General features: G+C 50.4%; 2 protein-coding genes and 5 non-coding genes across 7 annotated transcripts; 4 read left to right on the top strand and 3 right to left on the bottom strand.

Annotated features, from left to right (window-relative positions):
* The first annotated feature begins 2,253 nt into the window (after positions 1 to 2,253).
* On the top strand, positions 2,254 to 18,790 carry LOC128731432 (rootletin). Its single transcript, XM_053824554.1, has 11 exons — positions 2,254 to 2,883; positions 10,222 to 10,991; positions 11,090 to 11,255; positions 11,900 to 12,109; positions 12,201 to 12,944; positions 13,027 to 13,178; positions 14,020 to 14,701; positions 14,923 to 15,793; positions 15,892 to 16,077; positions 16,162 to 18,613; positions 18,694 to 18,790. The coding sequence occupies exons 1-11, from the start codon at positions 2,296 to 2,298 to the stop codon at positions 18,788 to 18,790; spliced, it is 6,918 nt and encodes a 2,305-aa protein (XP_053680529.1). The 5' UTR covers positions 2,254 to 2,295.
* Positions 9,432 to 9,538, top strand: LOC128722240 (U6 spliceosomal RNA). The gene has a single exon (XR_008410796.1). It is a non-coding gene; the product is annotated as a U6 spliceosomal RNA (small nuclear RNA).
* Positions 13,291 to 13,363, bottom strand: Trnar-ucg (transfer RNA arginine (anticodon UCG)). Its single transcript has one exon. It is a non-coding gene; the product is annotated as a tRNA-Arg (tRNA).
* Positions 13,744 to 13,815, bottom strand: Trnah-gug (transfer RNA histidin (anticodon GUG)). The gene has a single exon. It is a non-coding gene; the product is annotated as a tRNA-His (tRNA).
* Trnag-ucc (transfer RNA glycine (anticodon UCC)) lies at positions 14,778 to 14,849 on the bottom strand. The gene has a single exon. It is a non-coding gene; the product is annotated as a tRNA-Gly (tRNA).
* Positions 18,791 to 19,573: 783 nt separating the features above from the next.
* On the top strand, positions 19,574 to 19,645 carry Trnah-gug (transfer RNA histidin (anticodon GUG)). Its single transcript has one exon. It is a non-coding gene; the product is annotated as a tRNA-His (tRNA).
* A 498-nt stretch (positions 19,646 to 20,143) lies between these two features.
* Positions 20,144 to 20,882, top strand: LOC128730409 (ADP-ribosylation factor-like protein 6-interacting protein 4). Its single transcript, XM_053823455.1, has one exon. It carries the CDS (start codon positions 20,221 to 20,223, stop codon positions 20,851 to 20,853), a length of 633 nt encoding a protein of 210 aa, XP_053679430.1. The 5' UTR covers positions 20,144 to 20,220; the 3' UTR covers positions 20,854 to 20,882.
* The last annotated feature ends 317 nt before the right edge of the window (positions 20,883 to 21,199 follow it).

The following is a 21,199-nucleotide window of genomic DNA, read 5'->3' as shown; positions in this document are numbered from 1 at the left end:
GGCAGCTTGGATGGGCCGTTGTTTATGCGCGAAACATCGCCATACACCGTGCAATATTATGGCGATTTGCGGCCACCATCAAGTAGCGATATTATTATCATCTGCCTCCAGGATATGATTGGCCTCCGGTGGCGGTGCTCTCATTCGAGAAGGTGCGGCCTTGAGGGCTTATCATGTGTGGTGTGTGTGTGTGTGTGTGTGTGTACGTGTGTACAGTTGTGTATGTGAGCCTCCCTTCCTTTCGATGTGATACAACAACGAAACCGTCGCTCGATTGAGGTCGCTTTCCACGGCAACGTGAAACAAAGATGGCACACTCCGTTGTCAGATCCACCAGGCGCCCCCATTGGGTGTGCGGGACACAAGCACACAGGCAGGAAGTGGTGATACTTCGCATCATTCGGTTATTTGTGCGCACTTTTATGAGCTTTTTTATGCTCTTATTGCGTGCATCGAGCGGAAAACACTTCCCTTCTGACATGACCCCCGTGTGTCTCAGCAGTTCCCCGATTGATTCGATGATGCAAATGGTGTGCAATCGTGGCCATAAATATTACTCCCGATTGTTTCCGTGTCCACCATGTGCACGAGCTGGGACGTGACGTGTTCAGCTTTCTTTCCATATTGCTGTTGGCAGTGAAGGTATATTGAATCGAATTGGTTGGTGGGTAACTGGGCGGTAACACGGAGAAAAAAGGTTTTATATCACGACAGAGTTCCTGAAAAGGACTTCCCTGAAAAGGCGATTTGAAACTTTCATCCGTACCCAAAACTTCCTCAATTAAATGCTGCTTCAGGAGCAGTAGCATAAGTAAACCTCGTATTTCCTGATGATAATATTAAAATCAAAATTAACTTTCGACACTGACGTAAAGGTGTACAGCTTTATCTGTCCCTAAAAGATACCTTCAAGAGCCTATAGATCCTGCAATTAGGTTCTCAAAATACTCAAAAACATCTCACAAAATTCTACCAAACACTCGGCGTACGACAGCCTATCGCCTTTCTCTGAACCAAAATAGGCAACAGAATCCAATTGGGATCAAACCAAACCACCGAAAGGAAGTCAACGAACTCTCCGTGGTTCTGACGTAGCTGCAAATGTTTTTCGTTACGCTTTCTTTCGGTAGTTTTGCGGGTTTTCTTCTCCATTTTTTTTTTTGTTTTACGTGTACCAAGCCGCACATTGTTTGTTTGATTATTTGCCCCCGGGTAACACTACTGCAAACGTCGCGAACTCTCCAATTCCTCGACTCCACTCATAGGCAGGGTCACACACGAGGCTGACGGTGGTCTATATATGGCTTATCAAGCCGGCGACTTCTGACCGGTTTGGTCACTTCAACACTCAGCTACAGGTGCGGACCCCCCTGCTTGCACTGGCCGGAGAGAGATGTTTTGCTCTTATACCGGGCAGAATCCGGCGGTTCCCGAAAGCAGAAGCTCCAGCTCAACACACACAGAGCGCGACAAGCGCTGATAAGGTCCAAGCCTCCCGCCGTAGGACACCCTGCACAACACACTTGCTCTAGCCCGTTGTGGTGACGTACGATGACGAATCTATCGCAGGAATTGACCGAGGTGCTAGCAGGCATACATTGCAAAGGATTCAACCCACTAGGGACGAAACCATCGCCATCGATCGCTGGCCTACCGTGGCAAATGAGGGTGTTATCTGCTGATTCATCATCATCACCTTGGAGCCGTACCTTGCCACGGTTTCCAGGTGGCGGAATTGGCCCCAAGTGACCTAGTTCAGTAGGGTTCATACCGACACATCAGTCACCGGTGGACCTTCGACGGTGGAACCTGGAACCTTGCCTACCCGTGAGAGCCTCCGTTAGAAGAGGAACCCGATTCCCGAGTGCTGTTTTTTGCAAGAACAACTCTGCTCAACCAAACTCGCTGACCTAGCCACGTGGCGTGTTTTGTGTGCTGGGAGTGACGGTTTTAAAAGTTTGTAAATTACTTTCAAAGCACGTTCGCCAGCGAACTTTCCCACCCCATTCTGTCCCACTTCTGGTGGGATTCTCCCCCCGAGAGACCCCAACGCGGGTGTGTGTGTGTGTGTGTGGTTTCATCGACCTCCCCCCTAAGGAGCAAGGAATGTGAATGGAATCCTTCACCAGGATGCCAACGGTAGACAACGGACGCGGTGTGGAACGATCTCAGACTCCCGCGAGCAGTGTTGCCAGCAGCGCCACCACCCGAACAACGTCGAACGAACCTCCAACGGGTGTCGCAGCTCGCTGCCTGGAACTGCTGGAACAAACCGTGGCACTGGAACGACGGCGCATGTCAGGAAGTGATGCCGTTAAGGTGTCATTGGTCGAAATCGGCGATCTATGCTGCGCTACCAAGGTGAACGATAAACAAATTATCTTCTGCACCAACCGGGCCCCCAGCCGGGTCCTTACGGGCCCGTACCCTAAAGGGTGCGTTAGAAAAGGATCCGAACCGGTCGCGGGCGGTTCAGTTCCTCGTCAGTTGCCAGCCGAAGCGGATCGGCCATCCGGAGCAGTTGAGCAGTGCAGCGTTGCGGTAGCGGTTGGTGTGGACAGTGGTGAGCTGGTTGAGAGCTTGTTCCTGGCCGGAGTGGACGGATACGGTGGTTGGTTGCGCGTGCCAGAAGTGGAATCGGAACCAAAAGTGGGAGTCCTTGCGAGCGGTGGTCCTGCCGGTATCTGGAGTGCCGGGAACCGGGCCGATCGTCGGGAGACAGACCGTGACGGGGAGGATTCGGTGCGACTCATCTTTGACACCAATACTAACAACCGGCGGACGTCTGGGGTGCAGCAGTTCGAGCAGTTCTGCGTCCGGTGCCGTGTGTATCTGCTGGAACACTTTGCAAAGTTTCGCAACAACGTTGGCGTGATGTCGCGCGTAAGTTTTAAGACTATGCCAAAGTGTTGGAGTGTCTGTGAGCGTGTTTGTGCATGTGCGTGACACCGAGAAGGATAATGAGATTGCACAGAGTTGGTCAATTTTCGCAATTGCGGCTTTTCTAACCCAAATCCGAGAGCTGTAAGAGAGTGCGTGATTTCATCCCGTCTAGGGTGTGTGTCTATCGCGATGTTATCCCAAAATTGTAGGTCCTAAAATAGCTCCCAACTACTAAAGGTCCCAGAGTGTCCTGAGCAATGCTTCCCGAGGCGGCAAGCAACTGAGACCGCATGGTCTGGTGCACCATGCCCGCTCGCACCCAACGCTCACACGCAGCCATTGGAATCCTCAAACGACCGCCTGGCATGATAGAATCCGGCGAGAAGTAAAAGCATGGAATCCTTTTTTCTTTTACCCGAAAGTGAACGACGAACCACGACGACAAGCCCACGAGCACCGCGTGTGGTGGTGGTATCGATTATCAACGTGAAAACTCGAAGCCTACCCCTGCGATTGCGGAAAACTACACGCCAAATCCGGATTCAAGCCTCTCCGCCCCGAAAGGCTTGGCTAAACGGTGGCAAAACAGGTCACCGGCATAAATCCTGCCAGAAGGCGGTTTCGTTCGCGAACCGAATGTTGGCATGGGAAATTTGTGGGGTGAAGTTTTGGGACGTTTCTCTCTTTTTTTTCGTTTTGTTTTATTCGCCCTGGCCCCCCCGGGAAGAGTACATTTATCAGTTCCTGTCCTCCTGGATAGTTTTCACGACCCCATGCACGATCCTGCACGAGCAGTTCGATGAAGGATGGGTGACTCCTTTGCCGACCTAAACCGGGTGTACGACCGAAACACCCCTGGCAGGTTATTGCTTACGGTGGGTAATTTGTTACCTTAGCTTTACCCCATCCTTATCCACGAGGTAATGATTTATTGCCACGTTCTTGCATAAGGACATAACCTCCTACGTCACGTGCACCAGCGCAGATTGAATCCCACTGCAGCACACAGCCACACACTGACGAATCACCAGCCAACCGCATGATGCGGACGATTCACACGCGATAAGGCGAGCGCGCCTCGAATGAACCACAACGGCAGCCAGCAAAATTTCAAATTACCGGTCATCGCGCACGTGATCACCATGAGGCATGGTTTTGGCACTTGACCGGTGAAATCGATGGCCCGCGAACCCACAAACCAACTCCCCCCGCCAGAGAGGTGGCCATCTTCGAAGAAACTGCAAGAGTAAAGCTTCGAATGATAAGCCGCCCCAGCCTGGAGAGTGCTTCCGGTTTCGCACCAAACCAGGCCCACCATCGGGCTGCACGATCGACCATTAAGGTGGCCTTCGGAACCGGCAAATGGCGTCTCCTATTCGCCCGTCGATTGTGTACTTGGCGGTGGCGGTAATGGTGGGTTGCTGTACTTTGAACCCACAGCGCCCGTCCCACGGAACCGGTCCACGGGCTTCGGGCGGTAAGATAAGCCCGACAGACAGCGACATCATTTGTCGTTTGCTGCTGCTGGATGGATGGGCATTTGCTGCTAGTTGCATCACCGTCTCTTGGCCAATGCCGGGGCAGAGTACACATTCGCTGGCGGGTTTTGTTCGGGCGAACCGGAGCGAACCGGAAACTGGATGCACGCCCCGGTGCCGTGTGAAATAAGGGATCCGTTCTGGCGCGGAATGGCTCAATTGTTACATCAGCTCGTCAGTTGCGTCAGCTTGTTTTGGTGTTTAGTTTTTTTTTTTGAGCGCATGTCAACAACCGGAGCCATTTGCAGCCCTATAGAGATGCTCTGGAGGTGCTGGTTCGAGAGATGGGGTGACCAAAAGGGTGATCTTTTACCATCTGAAAAACCATCGAAATCTACTCTTATTTCAGAGCTGTACCATTCCCGATTGTAACCATCGTCCTTGGGCACACGCGCGCTGAGCATCTCGCGCAGTTCATTGGTTGATGACTCCCTGTTTGATTGAACCCTTGCCAGTGGCATTTTTGTGCATACGGTTGTAAATTATTATCACCGCGATAAACCCTCACCAGGAACTAGCGGTTCGGGGCGGGTTGTTGCAATCAACTAACCGCGAGCTTAGCGCGCTCTAAACACACTCCTGAGCTGCTTCTAGCGGAGAAGATTGTTAAGGGGTTCCAGGGCATGGGGAGGGAGAGCAAAACAATATTATCATCACCCACGACTATCGCTCGCCGGCAACACTCCATGCAAGAACGGTTGTGTCTCTAAGCGATGGAGCAGCTCACACACACACACACACACACGCACACGTTGGAGTGTTCTTTTCTTACTTTTTTAACCCACCTTCCTGACAACGTTCTCTCGGGTACGTTAGATAGGTTTGGGAGCAGTGAACGTGCTCACGAAACCACGTGTTCCCGTTTTCAAATTTCCACATCAAACGTAACAATTCCGAAACGCGCGCGCGCACGCGAGGTTCACGCGTTTTTTCTTTGCTTTTCCATTAGTGCAAAGTCCGCCCAGCGATGGTGAGAAACACCAAGGTCCGAGGTCTTCCGCGATGTTGATGTTGCTTAGTGCGTGGCCACCGCACACGGGGTGTTCCAACGGTTAACCGGTTAAAAGGGGTTCACGCAAAACGCTGATAACGCCATACGCTCGGGAAGCTGCATCTCGGAGCGGTCAATCAACGAACGCGATATGACTCCCTGGCAAAGTCCGCGAAAAATCCCTCCACACACAAACACACATCGCTCTGTGTTCACCTCACCATCCACCTGTTGCTTTGGCGCGCGTCTCACAAAACGTCACTTTTTTGTGTGTGTGTGTTTTTTTTCGCCCACCGCGAAGAACACGCGGTTGCACGCTAAATTCGCAAAGTGGAAGCCGCTGTCAGTGAGCTGTCACAAATGATCCTTCAGCCAACCGGCAGTAGGCGTCTCCTTCCCCAAAAAGGTTCTACGATTCTAGGTTTGCTAGTACGCTGTACGCCTACACAGCGTGCTTCGATGAAGCAACATTCCGGTGCAATTTAGCGGCCTGTCTGTTTGCTTTCGATACACCCACCGCACCAAGTAAATGGGCTTTGATTTGCGATGATTGCTCCTTCGGTCGTGTTCGCGTGGTTGCGGCACGGCTCACGCGATGGTTCAACCCGCTAATTAGCGGACACGGGTGAAGACACCAATCATCGTTTCATCGTGTCCTGGGTGCATGCCTTTGGGTTGGTTGGGTTCCTTCGCTCCAGACCCTTTCCGGGTCGTTGAGGGTCCCTGAAGGAAAAGCTAGCTTTCATCGGCGCACGTCCTCTGTCTGTTTGCACCTTTGCAACAGCAAACACAGCCGGAAGCGGTATTCTATTTTCTGCGGTTTGGGAATCCTTTCGCAATTCACCAACCGATGCCAGATTGCCACGAGATGATAGTTGTGGTGCGATCGCGATTGGCCGCTTTGGTCCTTGGAGGAAACTTTGCAGACGTGAAACCCCCACACCCGCGTGTGTGTGTGTGTGTGTAGTGTGTCTAATCGATTTTTCGTACTCGGGTTATTGCACTATTACGTCCGCGGGGTAAAGCACGGATCAAAAGGGCAGGCTCGTGACGATTAGCGGCATTAATGGGCGATTGGTTCGCGAAGCGTACGATCGACGGATGGGCGGGTGTGTGGTTTTTTTTCTTTTCTTCTTGCGTGCCACCTTTGAGCATTTACTGCTACAATCAACTTCAGCCAGCGTGTGTCTATGTTTTATAGGGTTTTAGCTTCCGCTTTTTCGATACAACAATTTGCACTAAAGTTTTGGATCAATCGATGCAAAAGTAACAAGTCGGTTGAGGGCATTTTCCGATAGAAAACTGCTCCCAATCACGTCAGCCATGAGCAGGTCAGCGTGGAAACAAAATGGCGGTGATTCATGATGATCTGAACGAGCTAACATTATTCAGTCCTTTTCAGGGTAGTCTAAATGAAGCCTTATATATGCGTTATGTTTTCAGTGAAGTAAAATACGTGAATTTTTGCGTATGATTTCACACTTATAACACGTTTTTTGAACGATACCGTGTGTCATATTTCTTTTTTAATTTAATCCACAACCAAATCAGGCCCAACTTTCCCCCGAAAATCCACGGAAATGGGTGCTTCACGGTGCGCCTCCTTCCTACCAGGACATCATTGCACCGCCCTTCTCCTCCGACCCACCATCCCCCCCCCCACTACGGGGCTTCTTTTTGTGCTATCGATCAAATTTTGCGCACCCAACCGATTCCCGCCCTTCGGCCGCGCGTACTATCTCGCGTACCTGTCCCAAATACGGATCCCGGGGTTGGTTACTCCAAAATTTCGATCTCACAAAACTTTTACTACACGCAGTGGCGCGACGTCGTACGGTAAGAAGGGGTCCTCGTGGGGTCCCGGTGCCTGCCTTTCCTCACCCATCGGAAGCCCGGGAAAAAAAGGGCAGCTATAAATCAGCCAAACCACCATCTTGTTGCCCTGTGCCTCTGGACACCGCCACCACAGAGGGTCCACACCAGCGAGGGAGGCAAATGCAACGGGTGGAGGAAAACAAATCGGGCCTATCGATAGATTTTCCACCGCAGCAGCGCACGCGACGCGTTGTGACATTTCCTGGCTCGGCTCGATGGGTTTGTGGGATGAAATAAAACAAACCATCGGAAGCGGAGGTTTTTTTGGGTTGAAGGATCGCATGCATAGACCTGGCCCTGGTACCGGCGTATAGCGTAGTTCGTAAATAAAGGGCACTTCCTGAACGTTTCGCCCACCCCCCATTGGTACCGCGTGTGGCGTGCGAAACGACCCGAAAAGCCGATGGTTTTGCTTCTGCCGCTCATAAATAATCATAAACAATCTTCTGCCTCCTCGTGGGGGCCCGTTTAATAAAGCCCGTAAACAAGTAAATAAATAGGTGGAAAATTGTGCGAAAAAGGGACTCTCGTGGAAGGGTAGAGAAAAGGGGGGGCTTTGGGTGTGTGTGTGTGGGGGGGGGGGTTCCGGAAGAGCAATGGTTGCTGATATTTCTTCATGACGGTGCGATAGCTATCATTCGCCCTTTTCCTCGCGGCTCATTACCATACGCCTTGACGACGCGCCCTCGCGTTCGGTTGGTTCTTTAGTTTTAAAGGTACTATTGTTTTTGGTTTTATTATTTTTTTGTTCCTCCCTTTGGGGTGACGGTACCGTTCAATACCACACTGTTCGATAGAACCACGCGTGTTCATTTGTCCAACGACTGCGGCCCTCAGAGCGCATAGGGGAAAACAGGTGCACAGCCCGTTCTGTCAATTTATTTACTGCAGGACGATGTGACGCCCAGCAAGGTTCCTTTCCGGGTGTTTGTGGTGCTGCCTGACGCGAGACAAGCGTAGCGGAGACCCGGGGGGGAAAAACACAACAAAAACAAAATAACACACGAAACTCTTCCCATGGTGACCCCACACCACGAGGAGATTCAAAATTAATAGACGACACAAAAGTACAAATAATGGTGCGCGAGGTCGGCCCTCCTAAAGTCTTAAAGTCCACCCTCTGCCAGAATCGCAATGACGCACTGATTTCCCAAAACGTCCCCATCGGCACTGATTAACCTAAAGGGCCCAGAAGCGCCCGGGGGATACGGTGTACGAGGAATGTAAATAATTCTCGTCAAAATACCTCCTCGATTAGCGGAGTTTGCTGCCGGTTGCGTAATGTGTGCATGTGATGATCGGCGGAACGCCGCTCCGAAGGCGTCCTGGGGTGGGTTTTTGTGCGATGGGCACCTTCCTCCCCCCCTCCCGCCCCCTCCCAACCCCCAAAAGGGCGGTGATCCGTGACTGGATTCGTTTTTCAAAACAACCACCGGCAAACAGTCCCGGCAGTCGCTTCAGTGCCGCTGGGTTGCGGTGTTTCTTTTCCCCACTCCCTTTTGGCCCTTTTTGCGCCGTTTGGTCCGTGGCCGTGCACGTATCCTGATAGTGTCCCGGGGACCGGGACGACGGGTAAATGGAAAATAAAACTTTACGTCCTTGAAATTTGTTTGTATAAAAATCCGATTCCGGATTCGTCATCGTGAAGACGCACGTGCGATTATGAAGACAGAGTGTGTGCTGGGTTTCGTTTTATTTTATTTTTGTTTTTTTTTTTACCCACCCGTGGCTTCGCTAATGGTGCGTTTGTGTCGCGTTGTCGAAGGTCCTAGTTACAAGCGATTTGCGAAGCATTTCCTTCTGGCATGCCAGCATGAGAAAATGGAAACCCATTAGCGTTACGGGTTTCGTTGGGAAGCCATTATGCGAAAGCAACATTCGGTGGGTATAATAATCGGCGTCCCAATTATAATGACAACCATGGTAATTTGTTGATTGAAATTGTTTATTTTTACCCCTTAAATACCGTGCACAAAATGGGCCCGAAAGGCGGTGAGTCGATGCGATGTTTGTACCCGTGCGCACATCAAGGGTTACACGGAACCTTATGACGTTGTAAGGTTCTGCGCGCGGAAACGCTATCCATCGCTAGAACAGAAACGAAGTAACGTTGGTATATATACCGACTCGTGAACCCTTAGCTTGTCCTAGCTTCGGCTGGACATATACTAAAATTGGAACGATACAGAGAAGATTAGCATGGCCCCTGCGCAAGGATGACACGCAAAATCGTGAAGCGTTCCACATTTTTTTGACAAATTCACACTGAGTGTGTGATACATGAATAATATTTTAATGTTCTGCGAAAGACACCATACTTTTTACTCGACGATCACAAAATACGATACGAATGTTAAGATATCAAATTCCACGTGTCCTCGAAGGGAGAAAAGCACCCAACCGTGACCTCTCACAATCTGCCCAGGTCTGAGGGGGATTTACAACGTGCCGGCTCTGACCAGCAGCAGCACCCTTCTGGCAGGCTTGAGATTCACACGACCGTGGTTTGTAATTATTCACCTGACCACATATGCCACTGACCGACAACTGGGGGGAGTTGGACTTTCTGCTGCACCACAGCTTTAATATCGATTTTTCGCTGACCAAAACACAACCCACGAATCCTAGAGCCCTTCGTTTTGGTCACGAATTTTTTTTTCGGTTGCCAGAGTCGCAGGACACCTGGGGTGGGTGATGATAATGCCGCACCTCGGGACCCACACTAGTCGTACCGTGGATGGTGGTCAGTGTGGTTGAAGTGTTATTTGGGTGTCTGCCGTATGTCTCGCGGTTTTATATTTTACGATGAGAAAAGCCGTCTCCTTTCAGGTGCCATCTTCAAGTGACAACATTACTATGGAGCAATTTTATCCTTATTTAATTTGCTATCTCTCTCTCTCTCTCTCTCTCTCTCTCTCTTTGATTCAATTCCAGCTGAGTGGTAAAGATTGCGCCCCGAGCTTAGGACTGCGCCACTTAGAAGGTGGTGGCGGCGGTGGTGGATCAATAGATCGCTCCAAAAAGCAACCCTTCTCGAGGCCCTTCAACAAGAGCCGCCTTCTGCACGACTCCCCAACGGTCACCGGTGGTGTTGGTAGTGGATCAACGGCACCACCACCACCACCAACAAGCTCAGCAACTGGCAGGATGCCCTCAAGCAGCGGAACCGGAAGCAGTGGTTCGCCACCAAGCGCTGCCGACACTAGCGCCCTCATCCGGCAGAACAACGAACTACGCCACCGGTTGCAGGAGGAAGCGAACAACTACCGGCGCCGGCTGGACACTTACAAGCAGGCTCAAAACAACCAAGCCGCGTTAGTTAGCCGGTTGCAGGCGAAAGTGTTGCAGTACAAGCAACGCTGCACCGATTTAGAGCAGTTGCCTCCTGTGACTGGGGGTGTAGGGTGTACGGTTGGGGGTAGTGGACGGTACGGTGGTTCCGGAAGTCGTGAACCATCCCCGGGTTCAAGACATCCGCATCACTCACACCACGGACCACCATCACCAGCGCCACCGTCTGGTGGTGGTGGTGGAGGGATCTGTCCGGATGTGGCAGGAGCAGCAGGTCCTCTTAGCCTGCCTGCCGGGTGTCAAGTTGCACGGGAACACGCCCGATCGCGATCTCGCTCGCAGTCACCATGCCGAAAGTACTCCGAAGGATCGCACGATGAAATTCGCCATCAGCTGGACGAGGAACGAAGACGGTAAGTGTGGCGCACAGCAAAAGAACACACGCACGCAGGTGATGATGATATTCCTGATATCACCGAATCCTTCGTGGTGTTTTGACTTTCCTTCACAGCTGCGAAAAACTACTGGTCGAGAACTCCTGCCTGCGGCAGCAGTTGGAAGAGTCTCATCGCACCAACGAAGCATTAACGAACGATCTCCAGAAGCTTACCACCGATTGGGAAAGCTTGCGGGATGAGCTGTTGAACAAGGAAGACGAATGGAAGGAAGAGGAACAGGTATGGTTGGGAGAAAGTGAGTGCGCGGGGGACAACACCATAATATTGTCAAATATCAAACGAAACATAGCAAGAGAACGGACGGCTGATAATGTTGTGGTTCGTTCAACGAAACCTTACAACAGTTGCCACGGATCTTGTGTGGCTCTTTCTCTCTCTCTCTTGCTCAGGGGCGCGTAAGAGAGCACTATAGAGCCTGCTGTGATGGTGTTCTATTTTAATACCGCGAATGAAGTGCGTAAACTCGTACGGTGAAGGCGTGCTTTAGACATCGCTGTAACAGAGTGCAATGCATGGTATAAGACATGAGAAAATGGCACGGTCAGGTTAAGGAAATGATGATAGGCATATCAAGCGTTCGTTGCTTGAAGCCGACCTGCTGGCAATATAAGTTACGACAAAATGTAGTCGGTTTGGGTACAATCTGATCCTTCACATCTTACACCAACAAATATGATGCAATGCATCATGCATCATTTTCTCTCAAATCTATTACTCCATCCACACTTAAGATTTTAGATGATGATGCTTTATGAAATTAACTTCAATATAAATGCACACGTGTTCACAACAGGCATACGTTACAGAGCCCTGTTTTCTTCAACCAATGAAACCTGCTTATTTAAACCCTCCTCCGATCGCAGGCATTTAACGACTACTACAACAACGAGCACACACGGTTGCTGAAAATGTGGCGCGAGGTAGTTCAGGTGCGCCGCATGTTCAACGAAATGACCTCCACCACCAAGATGGAGCTCGGTCGCATGCATCTGGAGCTGTCAGGCACGGTTCGTGAGGTGTCCGGAGCCTGCAGCGGAGTCTCGGTAAACCTGAAGCAATCATCCAAGTTCGAAGTATGTACGCAGCTCGCTTTTAAGAGCCATTTTGACAGCTGATGTCCCTAAATCCGTGCGATCATCCCCCGTTGTTTTCCCCATCTTCTAGGAAGCACAGCAAATGCACATTGAGCGCGAGAACATGGAGCTCAAATCGCAACTGGGTGAGCTGCGAATGCAGTACGAGGCGGCCCGCCAGGAGGTGGGTCAACGTGACCAACGCCTCCAACAGATGGCTCAGGAGCTGAAGCTGCTCGAGGATCGCTACACGCAGGTTGACAGCCAGGCAGCTCAAGCACACCGCATGAACGACGAGCTGGAACGGCTGCAGGCCGCCCTTCGCGACATTGCCCACGCCGTGGTACAGGACGCGGAAACAAGCGCCTCAGCCGACATGGCTGCCAGTGGAGTCGGTGGAGGATGTGAGGGTCAACATCATCTCCATCTTTCGCAACCGATCGTATCGCCCGGGGTTGCTCCTCGGTCACCTAAACGTAGTTCCGGTGGAATTGCCGGTGGTGGAAGCCTACGAGCATCGCAGGCATTCGCCGAGGGCACCATCTCGGCCGTTCAGGCCGCCCTGCACAAGTACCAGCTGGCCATACACGACCTGCAGGTGAAGCTGCAGACGAACAACGACGCGTTGAAGGCGACACGCAAGCAGTTTGACAGCTGCGATCACGCAAGGGACACGCTGTCCGGTAAGGTGGCAGAGCTGACGGAAAAGCTCGATTCGGCCAACCATCAGCTCTCGGAACTGTACAAGGAGCGGGACAGTCTACAGAAGACGCTCGATGGGTTGCGCTCGGACAAGCACACGGTGGAGCGCGGCAAGGCGGAACTGAACTCCATTGTAAGTGCTCTAGAACGCCACCCCTAGCGGGATGGCACGTTGGATGTTTAAGTAAATACATGCGTTTATGTGGCTCCCACAGGTCGATAGTTTGAACACCGATTATGAGAAGCTACAGAACGTCAACAGTAAGTTGCAGAAAATGTACGACGCGCTGGAGGAGGAGAAGAAGATGACCGAGTTGGAATTACAGCGTGTGCATAAAGATAAAGACATCCAGGAAATGAATTTGAGGTAAGCAACTTATCTAGTATTAGTCATTTTTCGAGTGGTGGGAAAAGCATTTATGCTGCTAAACACGGTCGTCCTAAAAAAGGACAAAAAAAAGGATCGTTTGAAGAACTTTCGACCGTGACAGGACTCGAACCTGCAATCTTCGGATCCGAAGTCCGACGCCTTCTCCATTAGGCCACACGGTCGCTTGGAGAAGTGAGTCTTAACTACGCATTAAAACATCGCCTTCCAGTTTCCATAAGAAACTGGAATAAGATATCCTTTTGAATATTTTTGTTTACTGCATGATGTCTAATTTTACAATCAAGTATACATCATTAAGAAACAAGTCATGTTTACTCTTAAACAATTATAAAACAATTTTGTAAAATATTTTCTTCGCAACAAAACATTATGTTTTGTTAACAGTTACATGAACACATATGACTAGTAACAATTTAACTATCTGTTCTGAAAATATGTCCACAATGATACATGCGTATAAAAAAAATCAATAACATCACATAAAATTAAAAAAAAGGATACATTCTATTCTCTCCGTGACAGTGTTCACTTGAAGCGACACTGCCGTGACCAGGATTCGAACCTGGGTTACTACGGCCACAACGTAGGGTCCTAACCACTAGACGATCACGGCTATGAGAACGGGATGGTGAAGGCCAAGTCTCATGTTCATTTGTTTCAGTTATGAATAAGAATGACATAATGAAGACCGATTTATATGCTCATTTCAGAAATATTATTTTGATGTTTGTCAAAGTCTATGTTAATTAGCAAATTTATCTATTCGCTTTTTTCATATTTTATTTTTCTCTCTTGTATTTTATTTAACATAATTTAGAGCGGAGGAAGAACGTTGCAGTCGTTTACGGGAAGAAACCATCACGCTTCGCGAGGAGCTCAATAAGCTCTATCTTTCGCGAGACCTGCTCGAACAGCAGCGCATCGAATCAGACGGCTTGCTGAACATGCTCGAGAAGCAGAAACTGGAGCTGGAATTCGAACTGGACCGTGTGACAGGTGAACGTAACGAGTTGCACTCGACGCTGGAGAAACGCACCGGCTCCAATGAACGGATGGATCAAGAGATCCGACAGTTGAAAGGAACCGTAGCTCAACTGGACGAGGAACGCAGCAAATTGCGTGCTCAATCTAGCGACCAGGGTACTGATTTGGCATCATTGAAGAAAGAATTGATTAGCGCGGAACAGGCCCGGCTTGATCTCGATTCGGAGAAGCTGGCCATCAGCGAGCGGTTGAAATGTCTTGAGATGGAGAAGGACAAAATCGAGGCAGAATTGAGCTGTGTGGCCCGAGAGCGAAACGAACTTAGCAATCAGCTGGCGACAATTTCCCGCAAAAAGGAATCAGTCGGCGAAGAGGTGATGCGCCTTCGGCAACGGCTCGAACAATCCAACGAGATGAACGGTCGACTGAATCGGTCTCTCGAGGAGCTGGTAAAGGAGAGCGAGGAGAAGACGGTAACAATAGAAGGACACGAAAAAGAACTACAAAGATTACAGGTAATATTCAATGTAATTGCTTTTAGTGGTGTAACGACTAGAGAAACAAAACTATAAAAATAAAAAAAAAGTTCCGTGCGTCGGCCGGGAATCGAACCCGGATCAACTGCTTGGAAGGCAACTATGCTGACCATTACACCACCGACGCACTTGTGCATCGAGGTTTCTAGAGCCCAATTTTTAATCACAGTTATTTTTGTTTTATTCCCTTCATCCTTTAGGAGCAACTTGCTTCGTTACGCAGCGAAAAAGAATCTCTGGAAGCCGTCCTCTTCGACACCAACACTTCGCTCGAGGAAACCGAAGCCAAAAAGGACGCACTGGAGCGCGAAAATCAAGATCTGCTCATCAAGCAGGAATCGCACAAAGCGCTAATAGCTCGCCTGAACAAGGATCTCGAAAACGCGGAACGCCGTGCGCAGGACATCAAGATCCAGCTGACCAACGCAGCCGCCAACCAGGAGGCCGAGTTTCTACAGAAGCTCTCCGCCCTACGTACGTTCAGTGAGGAAAACATCAAGAAGCTGAACGAGGAGAAAGAACAGATCCGTCAATCCCTCGAGAAGCGCATGCAACAGTCCTTACAGGCCCTGGAGAGCGCTAAGGACACCGAGATCCGCCAGTTGCGTGAGCAGTACGAAACACTGCAGATGCACCTGGACGCGCTAAACCAGCAGCATGAGGAGGTAATTTTGCGGGCCGAAAACGAGAAGCAGCAGGCGCTGCTGATCGCCCACCGGGACAAACAAGCCGTTATCGAGAAGCTCGAGGTTACGGCACGTGAGCTCAAGAATGAGCTGGAAAATGGCGAGCGCTTGAAGCGCGAAATGGCCGCCCGGCAGGAGAAGGACCGCACCACGATCGGGTGTTTGCGGGATGAAATTTGCAAGATGCGTACCAAGACGGAAGAGGCACGCATTCGAGCGGAGGAGGAGCTCAACCGGCTGGAGGTGGTTTCGGGCTCGCTTCGTGAAGAAAAGGACATTCTGTTGAAGGATGGCGAAGAGTTGAAAGTGCAGTTGCGCCTGTCCGAGGATCGTTGCGATGCATTGAACCATCAACTGCAGGATACGCATCGGAAGCTCAAGGAAGGTAAGGATACGATCCGTCATGCCACGTCAATGTTGCAGATTATTATGGATATTAGCCAGAGGCATATAAAGCTAACAAACGCAAATGTCACCATACAGCGGAAAATAACACAGACGCCACCAGGAAGGATCTAACCGACACAAGACGGACGCTGGCGGACAGCAACATCGAGCGAGACAAGTACGCCAACAGCAACAAGGAGCTTCGGGATCACGTGAAGCGCGTCGAGGAGCAACGCCGTCAGCAGGCTCGCACCATCGAAGATGCACTGAGCAAGATTTCATGTAAGGACTCTCTTCAACTTCACGCACGTTTGCATCGCATTTTAATGCACTTTTTCTGACTTCTGCATCCTTCCCCCCGACCAGCTCTCGAAGAAACACGAAACGGTCTCGAACAGGACAAGGTGCGCCTGCAGACGATCCTGAAGGAAACGGAAACGAACGTCGGCAAATTAAACCAGGAACTGACGGTCGCCCAGTCCGACATCCAGAAGTTCCAGACCGACACAACGCAAAAGGACGCCTCAGAGAAGGAACTGCAGGCACGGCTCGCGAACGAAAGCGACGAAAAAGAGCGCGTACTGGCGGAACTGCATCAGATCAAGAAACAAATGGCCGACCTCGAGGGAACGTTGTGCGCCACGCGTCAGGAACTCGGTCGGGCACGCTGCAAAGCGAACCAGGACGAACATCGGTTCCACCAGCGCGAACAGGAGCTGTGTGCACGCACGGAAGAAGGTCGTGGGCGCGAAAAACGCCTCGAGGATCAGAAGCACAACTTGGAGGTGTGTTTGGCCGATGCGACACAGCAGATCCAGGAATTGAAGGCACGTCTCGGGGGGGCTGAAGGTCGTGTACGGGCTCTCGACGAGCAGCTGGTACAGCTCGAGTGCCAGAAGAAGGAAGTCGAGAACAAGCTCAGCTCGATCGGACACACGCTTCGACGCATCGCGGGCATCCAGATGGATGGCTCCGTTAGCCTGCCTTATCGGTTGATGAGCCCTTCACGCCGTTACAGCCCAGCACGTGGTGGCACTGGAGGTCGATCCGAAGCTGGAGATTATCCTTCAAATTCGGCGGCCCATCATCATCATCACCACCATGGGCACCATCATCACCACGGGCACGAGACACGCAGCCTATCGGGCGAGAATGTCCTGATCGACGTTGACCCGGAGATGGTACGCAAGGGTGTCCGTGCGTTGATGCAACAAATCGCACACATTGAACGCGAGCGGGATGACTTCAAGGTGCAACTGTGCACCGCCCGTAAGCAACTGCAGGAAGGTGGTGACGCGCAAGTGCGTCTCGAAGCGAAGATCACCAAACTACAGCAACACGTGCGCGCCGTACACGAGGACAAAACGAATCTCGAGGCGCGACTGGCGCAAAAAACGACCGCATTGCAATCGGTGGAGGAGACACTTCGTCAGAAGTCAGACGAACTGACGGCTCTGCGTGAGAAGGCGGCTCAGCTGGAGCAATCTCTCGGTAGCACGACCGAAGAACGGACCCATCTGGAGGAGCGGTTGGACAAATGTCGCCAGACAAGTGCCCGGCTTGAATCCGACAAGCGCCATCTGCAGGATGAACTGGCTCGAACGGAAGCACGTGCTTCCAAACTCGATCTTCAGCGAGTGGCACTCGAGGGTGACATCCAGCGATTGCAGATGGCAATGCAGGAGAAGGACTGCACGGTACGCAACCAACAGGAACGGCTCGAGAACCAGCAACGTTCGCTGGCACAGCTCGAGGATCGTTGTGTTGCGCTGAAGAGCACGGTTGACCAGCTAAAGGAGCGTTTGCAGGCAGCAGCCATCACTGAGACGGAACTACGTGGTGAAATCTCTGGTCTACAGCGACACAACGCCGATCAGGGCCACACGTTCGCGCTGGGACAGGATAAGCTGAAGCAGCTGCAGAAGACACTCACGGGCAGTGAGAACGAACGACGTGTGCTGGCTGAACGGCTTGATGCTGCTCAGCACTCGATCAACGAGCTACGGCGAAACCAGCAGGCGGCTCAAGACGGCACGACACGCTTGCAAGAGCAGTTGGCCGAATGTGAGGTGCAGAAATCCACACTCGAGAGCCAGCTACGATTGGCCAAGTGGAACCAGGAGACGAGCGAACAGCTGGCGGCAACGGGTGGTGTGGGTGGTAGTGGTGGAGGTGCCGGAGACCAGGAGCTAGCTCGCCAGCTGGTCAACACACAACGGGAACGTACCGAGCTACGCAACAAGGTGGAGGCGTTGAGCGAGAAGATCCGCACGCTGGAAGGTGACAAACGTTCCGGAAAGTATGATCGAGCAGAGAAAAAGTCCACCGGGGAGTACGATTCAAACCGGCTTGAATCAAGCGCCTTTAGCTGTGGATTGGATCACATCCAGCTGGAGCAAGAAAGCCGCGAACTTCGCATGAAGGTGCGCCGTCTGGAGACGCTGTTGGCGGAGAAGGAAGCGGAACTAGCGCGATCCCGAGCAAAGCTACTGGAATCGCCGAGCAAAAGCAGCAGTTTAGGAGGTGGAGCCGGTTCCGGTGCCGATGTGGAGCGTTATCGCAGTGCTCAGGTGCAGGCCGAACGACTGCTAGATGCACGAGAGCAATCACACCGACAGCAAGTGACCCGGCTCGAGAATCAAATCACGATGCTGCGGGAACAGTTGGCGCAGGAAGCGAAACGTCGCCAGCAGTACATCCTGCGTAGTTCGCGTGCTGGACGAGAGATGCAACAGTTGCGGCAGACAATCGGTGATTCGTTGAGGAACGTGGCGCAGGACCCGCTCGATACGGGTTTGCTGGAGAGTGAGGCGCGTCGGTGAGTTTATTGGCAATCCCCCCACGAGCGCGGGTTTAAATGTTGATCTTCCGATTTGTTGTTCTTCTCGTTCCCTGCAGACTGGATAGTGCGGTTACGATGAGCCTGCCACCGACAACGTCTTCTGGGCGAGGCCGGGGAGAGTACGACCGTAGCCTGAGTCCTACGTTCCGTTAGTAAGCCTTCATACGAGTCGTTGATCACTGCCACATTGGGGCGATGTAACAGAATACTAGAAGGATTTTTGTGTTCCCTCGACGGCACAGTTCGACGAAGTGTGTCGTACGAAAACTGCCCTTTTTTGCACGACGTAGTGACCAATGTTTTCAACCCAATCGTATTTCATTCGGTAGTAAATTTTAGGAAGATAAAAAAAAATCTTATCGCTTCAAACAGGAAGTCGTGAAACAGCATCCGTCCACTGCTAGGAGAGGGTCATCGATAAGACCCGGCTGATGCACCTCTGCAATAGGCATTACAATGCAACGCTTAGCTTAATATGGTAAGAATGGAGTTGAATCAATTCTTACCCAAACATTCAGATGTTCAGCATTAGTTGTAGTAATAATAGAAGTAGTAGCCGTAGTATTAGTCATAGTAGAGAGTACCCACTAACCACCATATATTTAAAACATTTACGATCTCATACATCGTTAAGAAGGGCCGAGAAGTAACCGGAATACTCCAAATCCATTTCATCGCTTTAAACACACGGAATATCCAAGTCAACAGAGTTGTTCCTGTAGCGTGTAAGTTTGGCTCGTTTGTGCAAGCAAAGCAAGTAATCATTATCATCAGGGGTTATCGTACATTTGAAACACACAAAATAAACGACTATATTCCACAAGTACGCGGAACACACGAATTACTCCAATTTATTTCACCGAAAGAACTGGCGAAGCGAATGCAATCAAAGCTCTATAAAGGGCTAAATCACGCCACATGCATCAACACTCGTTAGCCGTGATCGTCTAGTGGTTAGGACCCTACGTTGTGGCCGTAGTAACCCAGGTTCGAATCCTGGTCACGGCAGTGTCGCTCGTCGAACACTGTCACGGAAGAGTGGAAAACTTTTTTTTATATCACAATTATTGTGAAATATTACTGTTTTGTTTCATAATTGATAAATCTACATACTTATTTCATCATATTCTGCATATCCATACATTAAAAAGGCATGCAAATGTTAGCTCTTACTAGCTTACAAAAGAAATGTTGCAGACTAATTAAATTAGTTAAATATATCCCAAAAAGCTTTTAATTGGAAAACAATCGTTCATGAAGAGGATTTAATTGTAAGAGGACTTTCTATTCCAAGTTTAATCCAGAAAGCGTCGGACTTTTGCAACCTCCAATATGAACATAAAATTGATATACAATGTGATAAATGTCAATTGTACTGTCAACACGTTCAAAACAAAGTTCTTAATTGTTTACGAAACACTGATCAAAACTGTATACTGTAACCATCAGCAAAATTCAAACAGTCGGCGAGCAATGACTACATGTGATCTGCGCAACCTAGCTTGATGCAGACTCTTGGAATGCAGGCCAACCTCGGATTAGTGTTTGAAAGTTTATAAAGCAGATGTATTAGATGAAGAAAAATGAAAGAAAGCAGGAAACGCAAAAAATCTAGACGAGATAGCTCCTCGTCTTCCTCATCGAGCTCTAACGATAGTGGCAGTTCTAGTAGTACCAGCTCTAGCAGTAGCTCCAGCCAAAGCAGCACAGAACGTAAACGCAGAAGAAAGCTGCAAAAGAAGAAACTGGCGAAGCAACAGAAAAAAGAAGACAAAGCCAAAAAGAAAGCCCTACGAAGAGAGAAAAAAGCTAAACGGAAACAGGAAAAGTTGGAAAGCAAGTTAGCAAAACGGCAACTCAAGGAGCAGAGAAAAAAGCTAGCCCGGTCGCAGGAGCAGCATAATGCTGTCGGTGCCCCAAGCTCGGTGCCACCCGTTGAGGAAAAGGACGAAAGTCTGCTTGATTGTGGGGTTCCGCTCGATCTAATGAACCGCAAAGCAAGGGCACCGGAAACACGGGAAGAGTACGAGGCGCGTCAGTCGATCATACGACGGGTTGTCGATCCGGAAACGGGCCGTACGAGATTGATTAAAGGCGACGGGGAAATTATCGAAGAGTGCGTTACCCGTGAACGGCACAAGGATATCAACCGGCAAGCCACGGCAGGCGATGGTGCAGAATTTCAACGAAAGACAGTCGGATGGAACGTTCGATAGAAATCAACAAAACTACGGGTCCGGGAAGAAGGGAAGACAATGCAAATAAATATTAGTCTCTAGCAAACATTTGTTGTCAGTTTTTTCGATGCACCTTGCCGACCTGACATTACAGATGGCTACCTGACAGCAAAGTGAAAAGATGCTGCGTGACAGCAGCGTCAAGCAAGAGAAAAAAAACAAGAAGCTCCTGAAAGTGAAACGAATACTGAAGGACGATGTATGAATCGTTTTTCTAGATTTTAGTGCTTCGAGATTCGATCCTTGCAAGTGTTGACAGGCTGAAGGTTTACTCAGAGTCACGGTAAGTTAGAAACATAGATCAATGCATCGGAAAGTAGAGCCA

Source organism: Anopheles nili, chromosome 2 (assembly GCF_943737925.1).
Source record: "Anopheles nili chromosome 2, idAnoNiliSN_F5_01, whole genome shotgun sequence".
NCBI classification, from domain to species: Eukaryota; Metazoa; Arthropoda; class Insecta; order Diptera; family Culicidae; genus Anopheles; species Anopheles nili.
This window is presented reverse-complemented; position numbering and strand designations above follow the sequence as displayed.

What these genes read in the sequence shown, in the direction of transcription:
- LOC128731432 (XM_053824554.1), top strand. Translation starts at nt 2,296, where the DNA reads ATGTCAGGAAGTGATGCCGTTAAGGTGTCATTGGTCGAAATCGGCGAT. An exon ending in AGCAATCATCCAAGTTCGAA is followed by an intron (nt 12,110 to 12,200) that starts GTATGTACGCAG and finishes CCCATCTTCTAG; the next exon opens with GAAGCACAGCAAATGCACAT. An exon ending in CTGGAGAGTGAGGCGCGTCG is followed by an intron (nt 18,614 to 18,693) that starts GTGAGTTTATTG and finishes CGTTCCCTGCAG; the next exon opens with ACTGGATAGTGCGGTTACGA.
- LOC128730409 (XM_053823455.1), top strand. Translation starts at nt 20,221, where the DNA reads ATGAAAGAAAGCAGGAAACGCAAAAAATCTAGACGAGATAGCTCCTCG.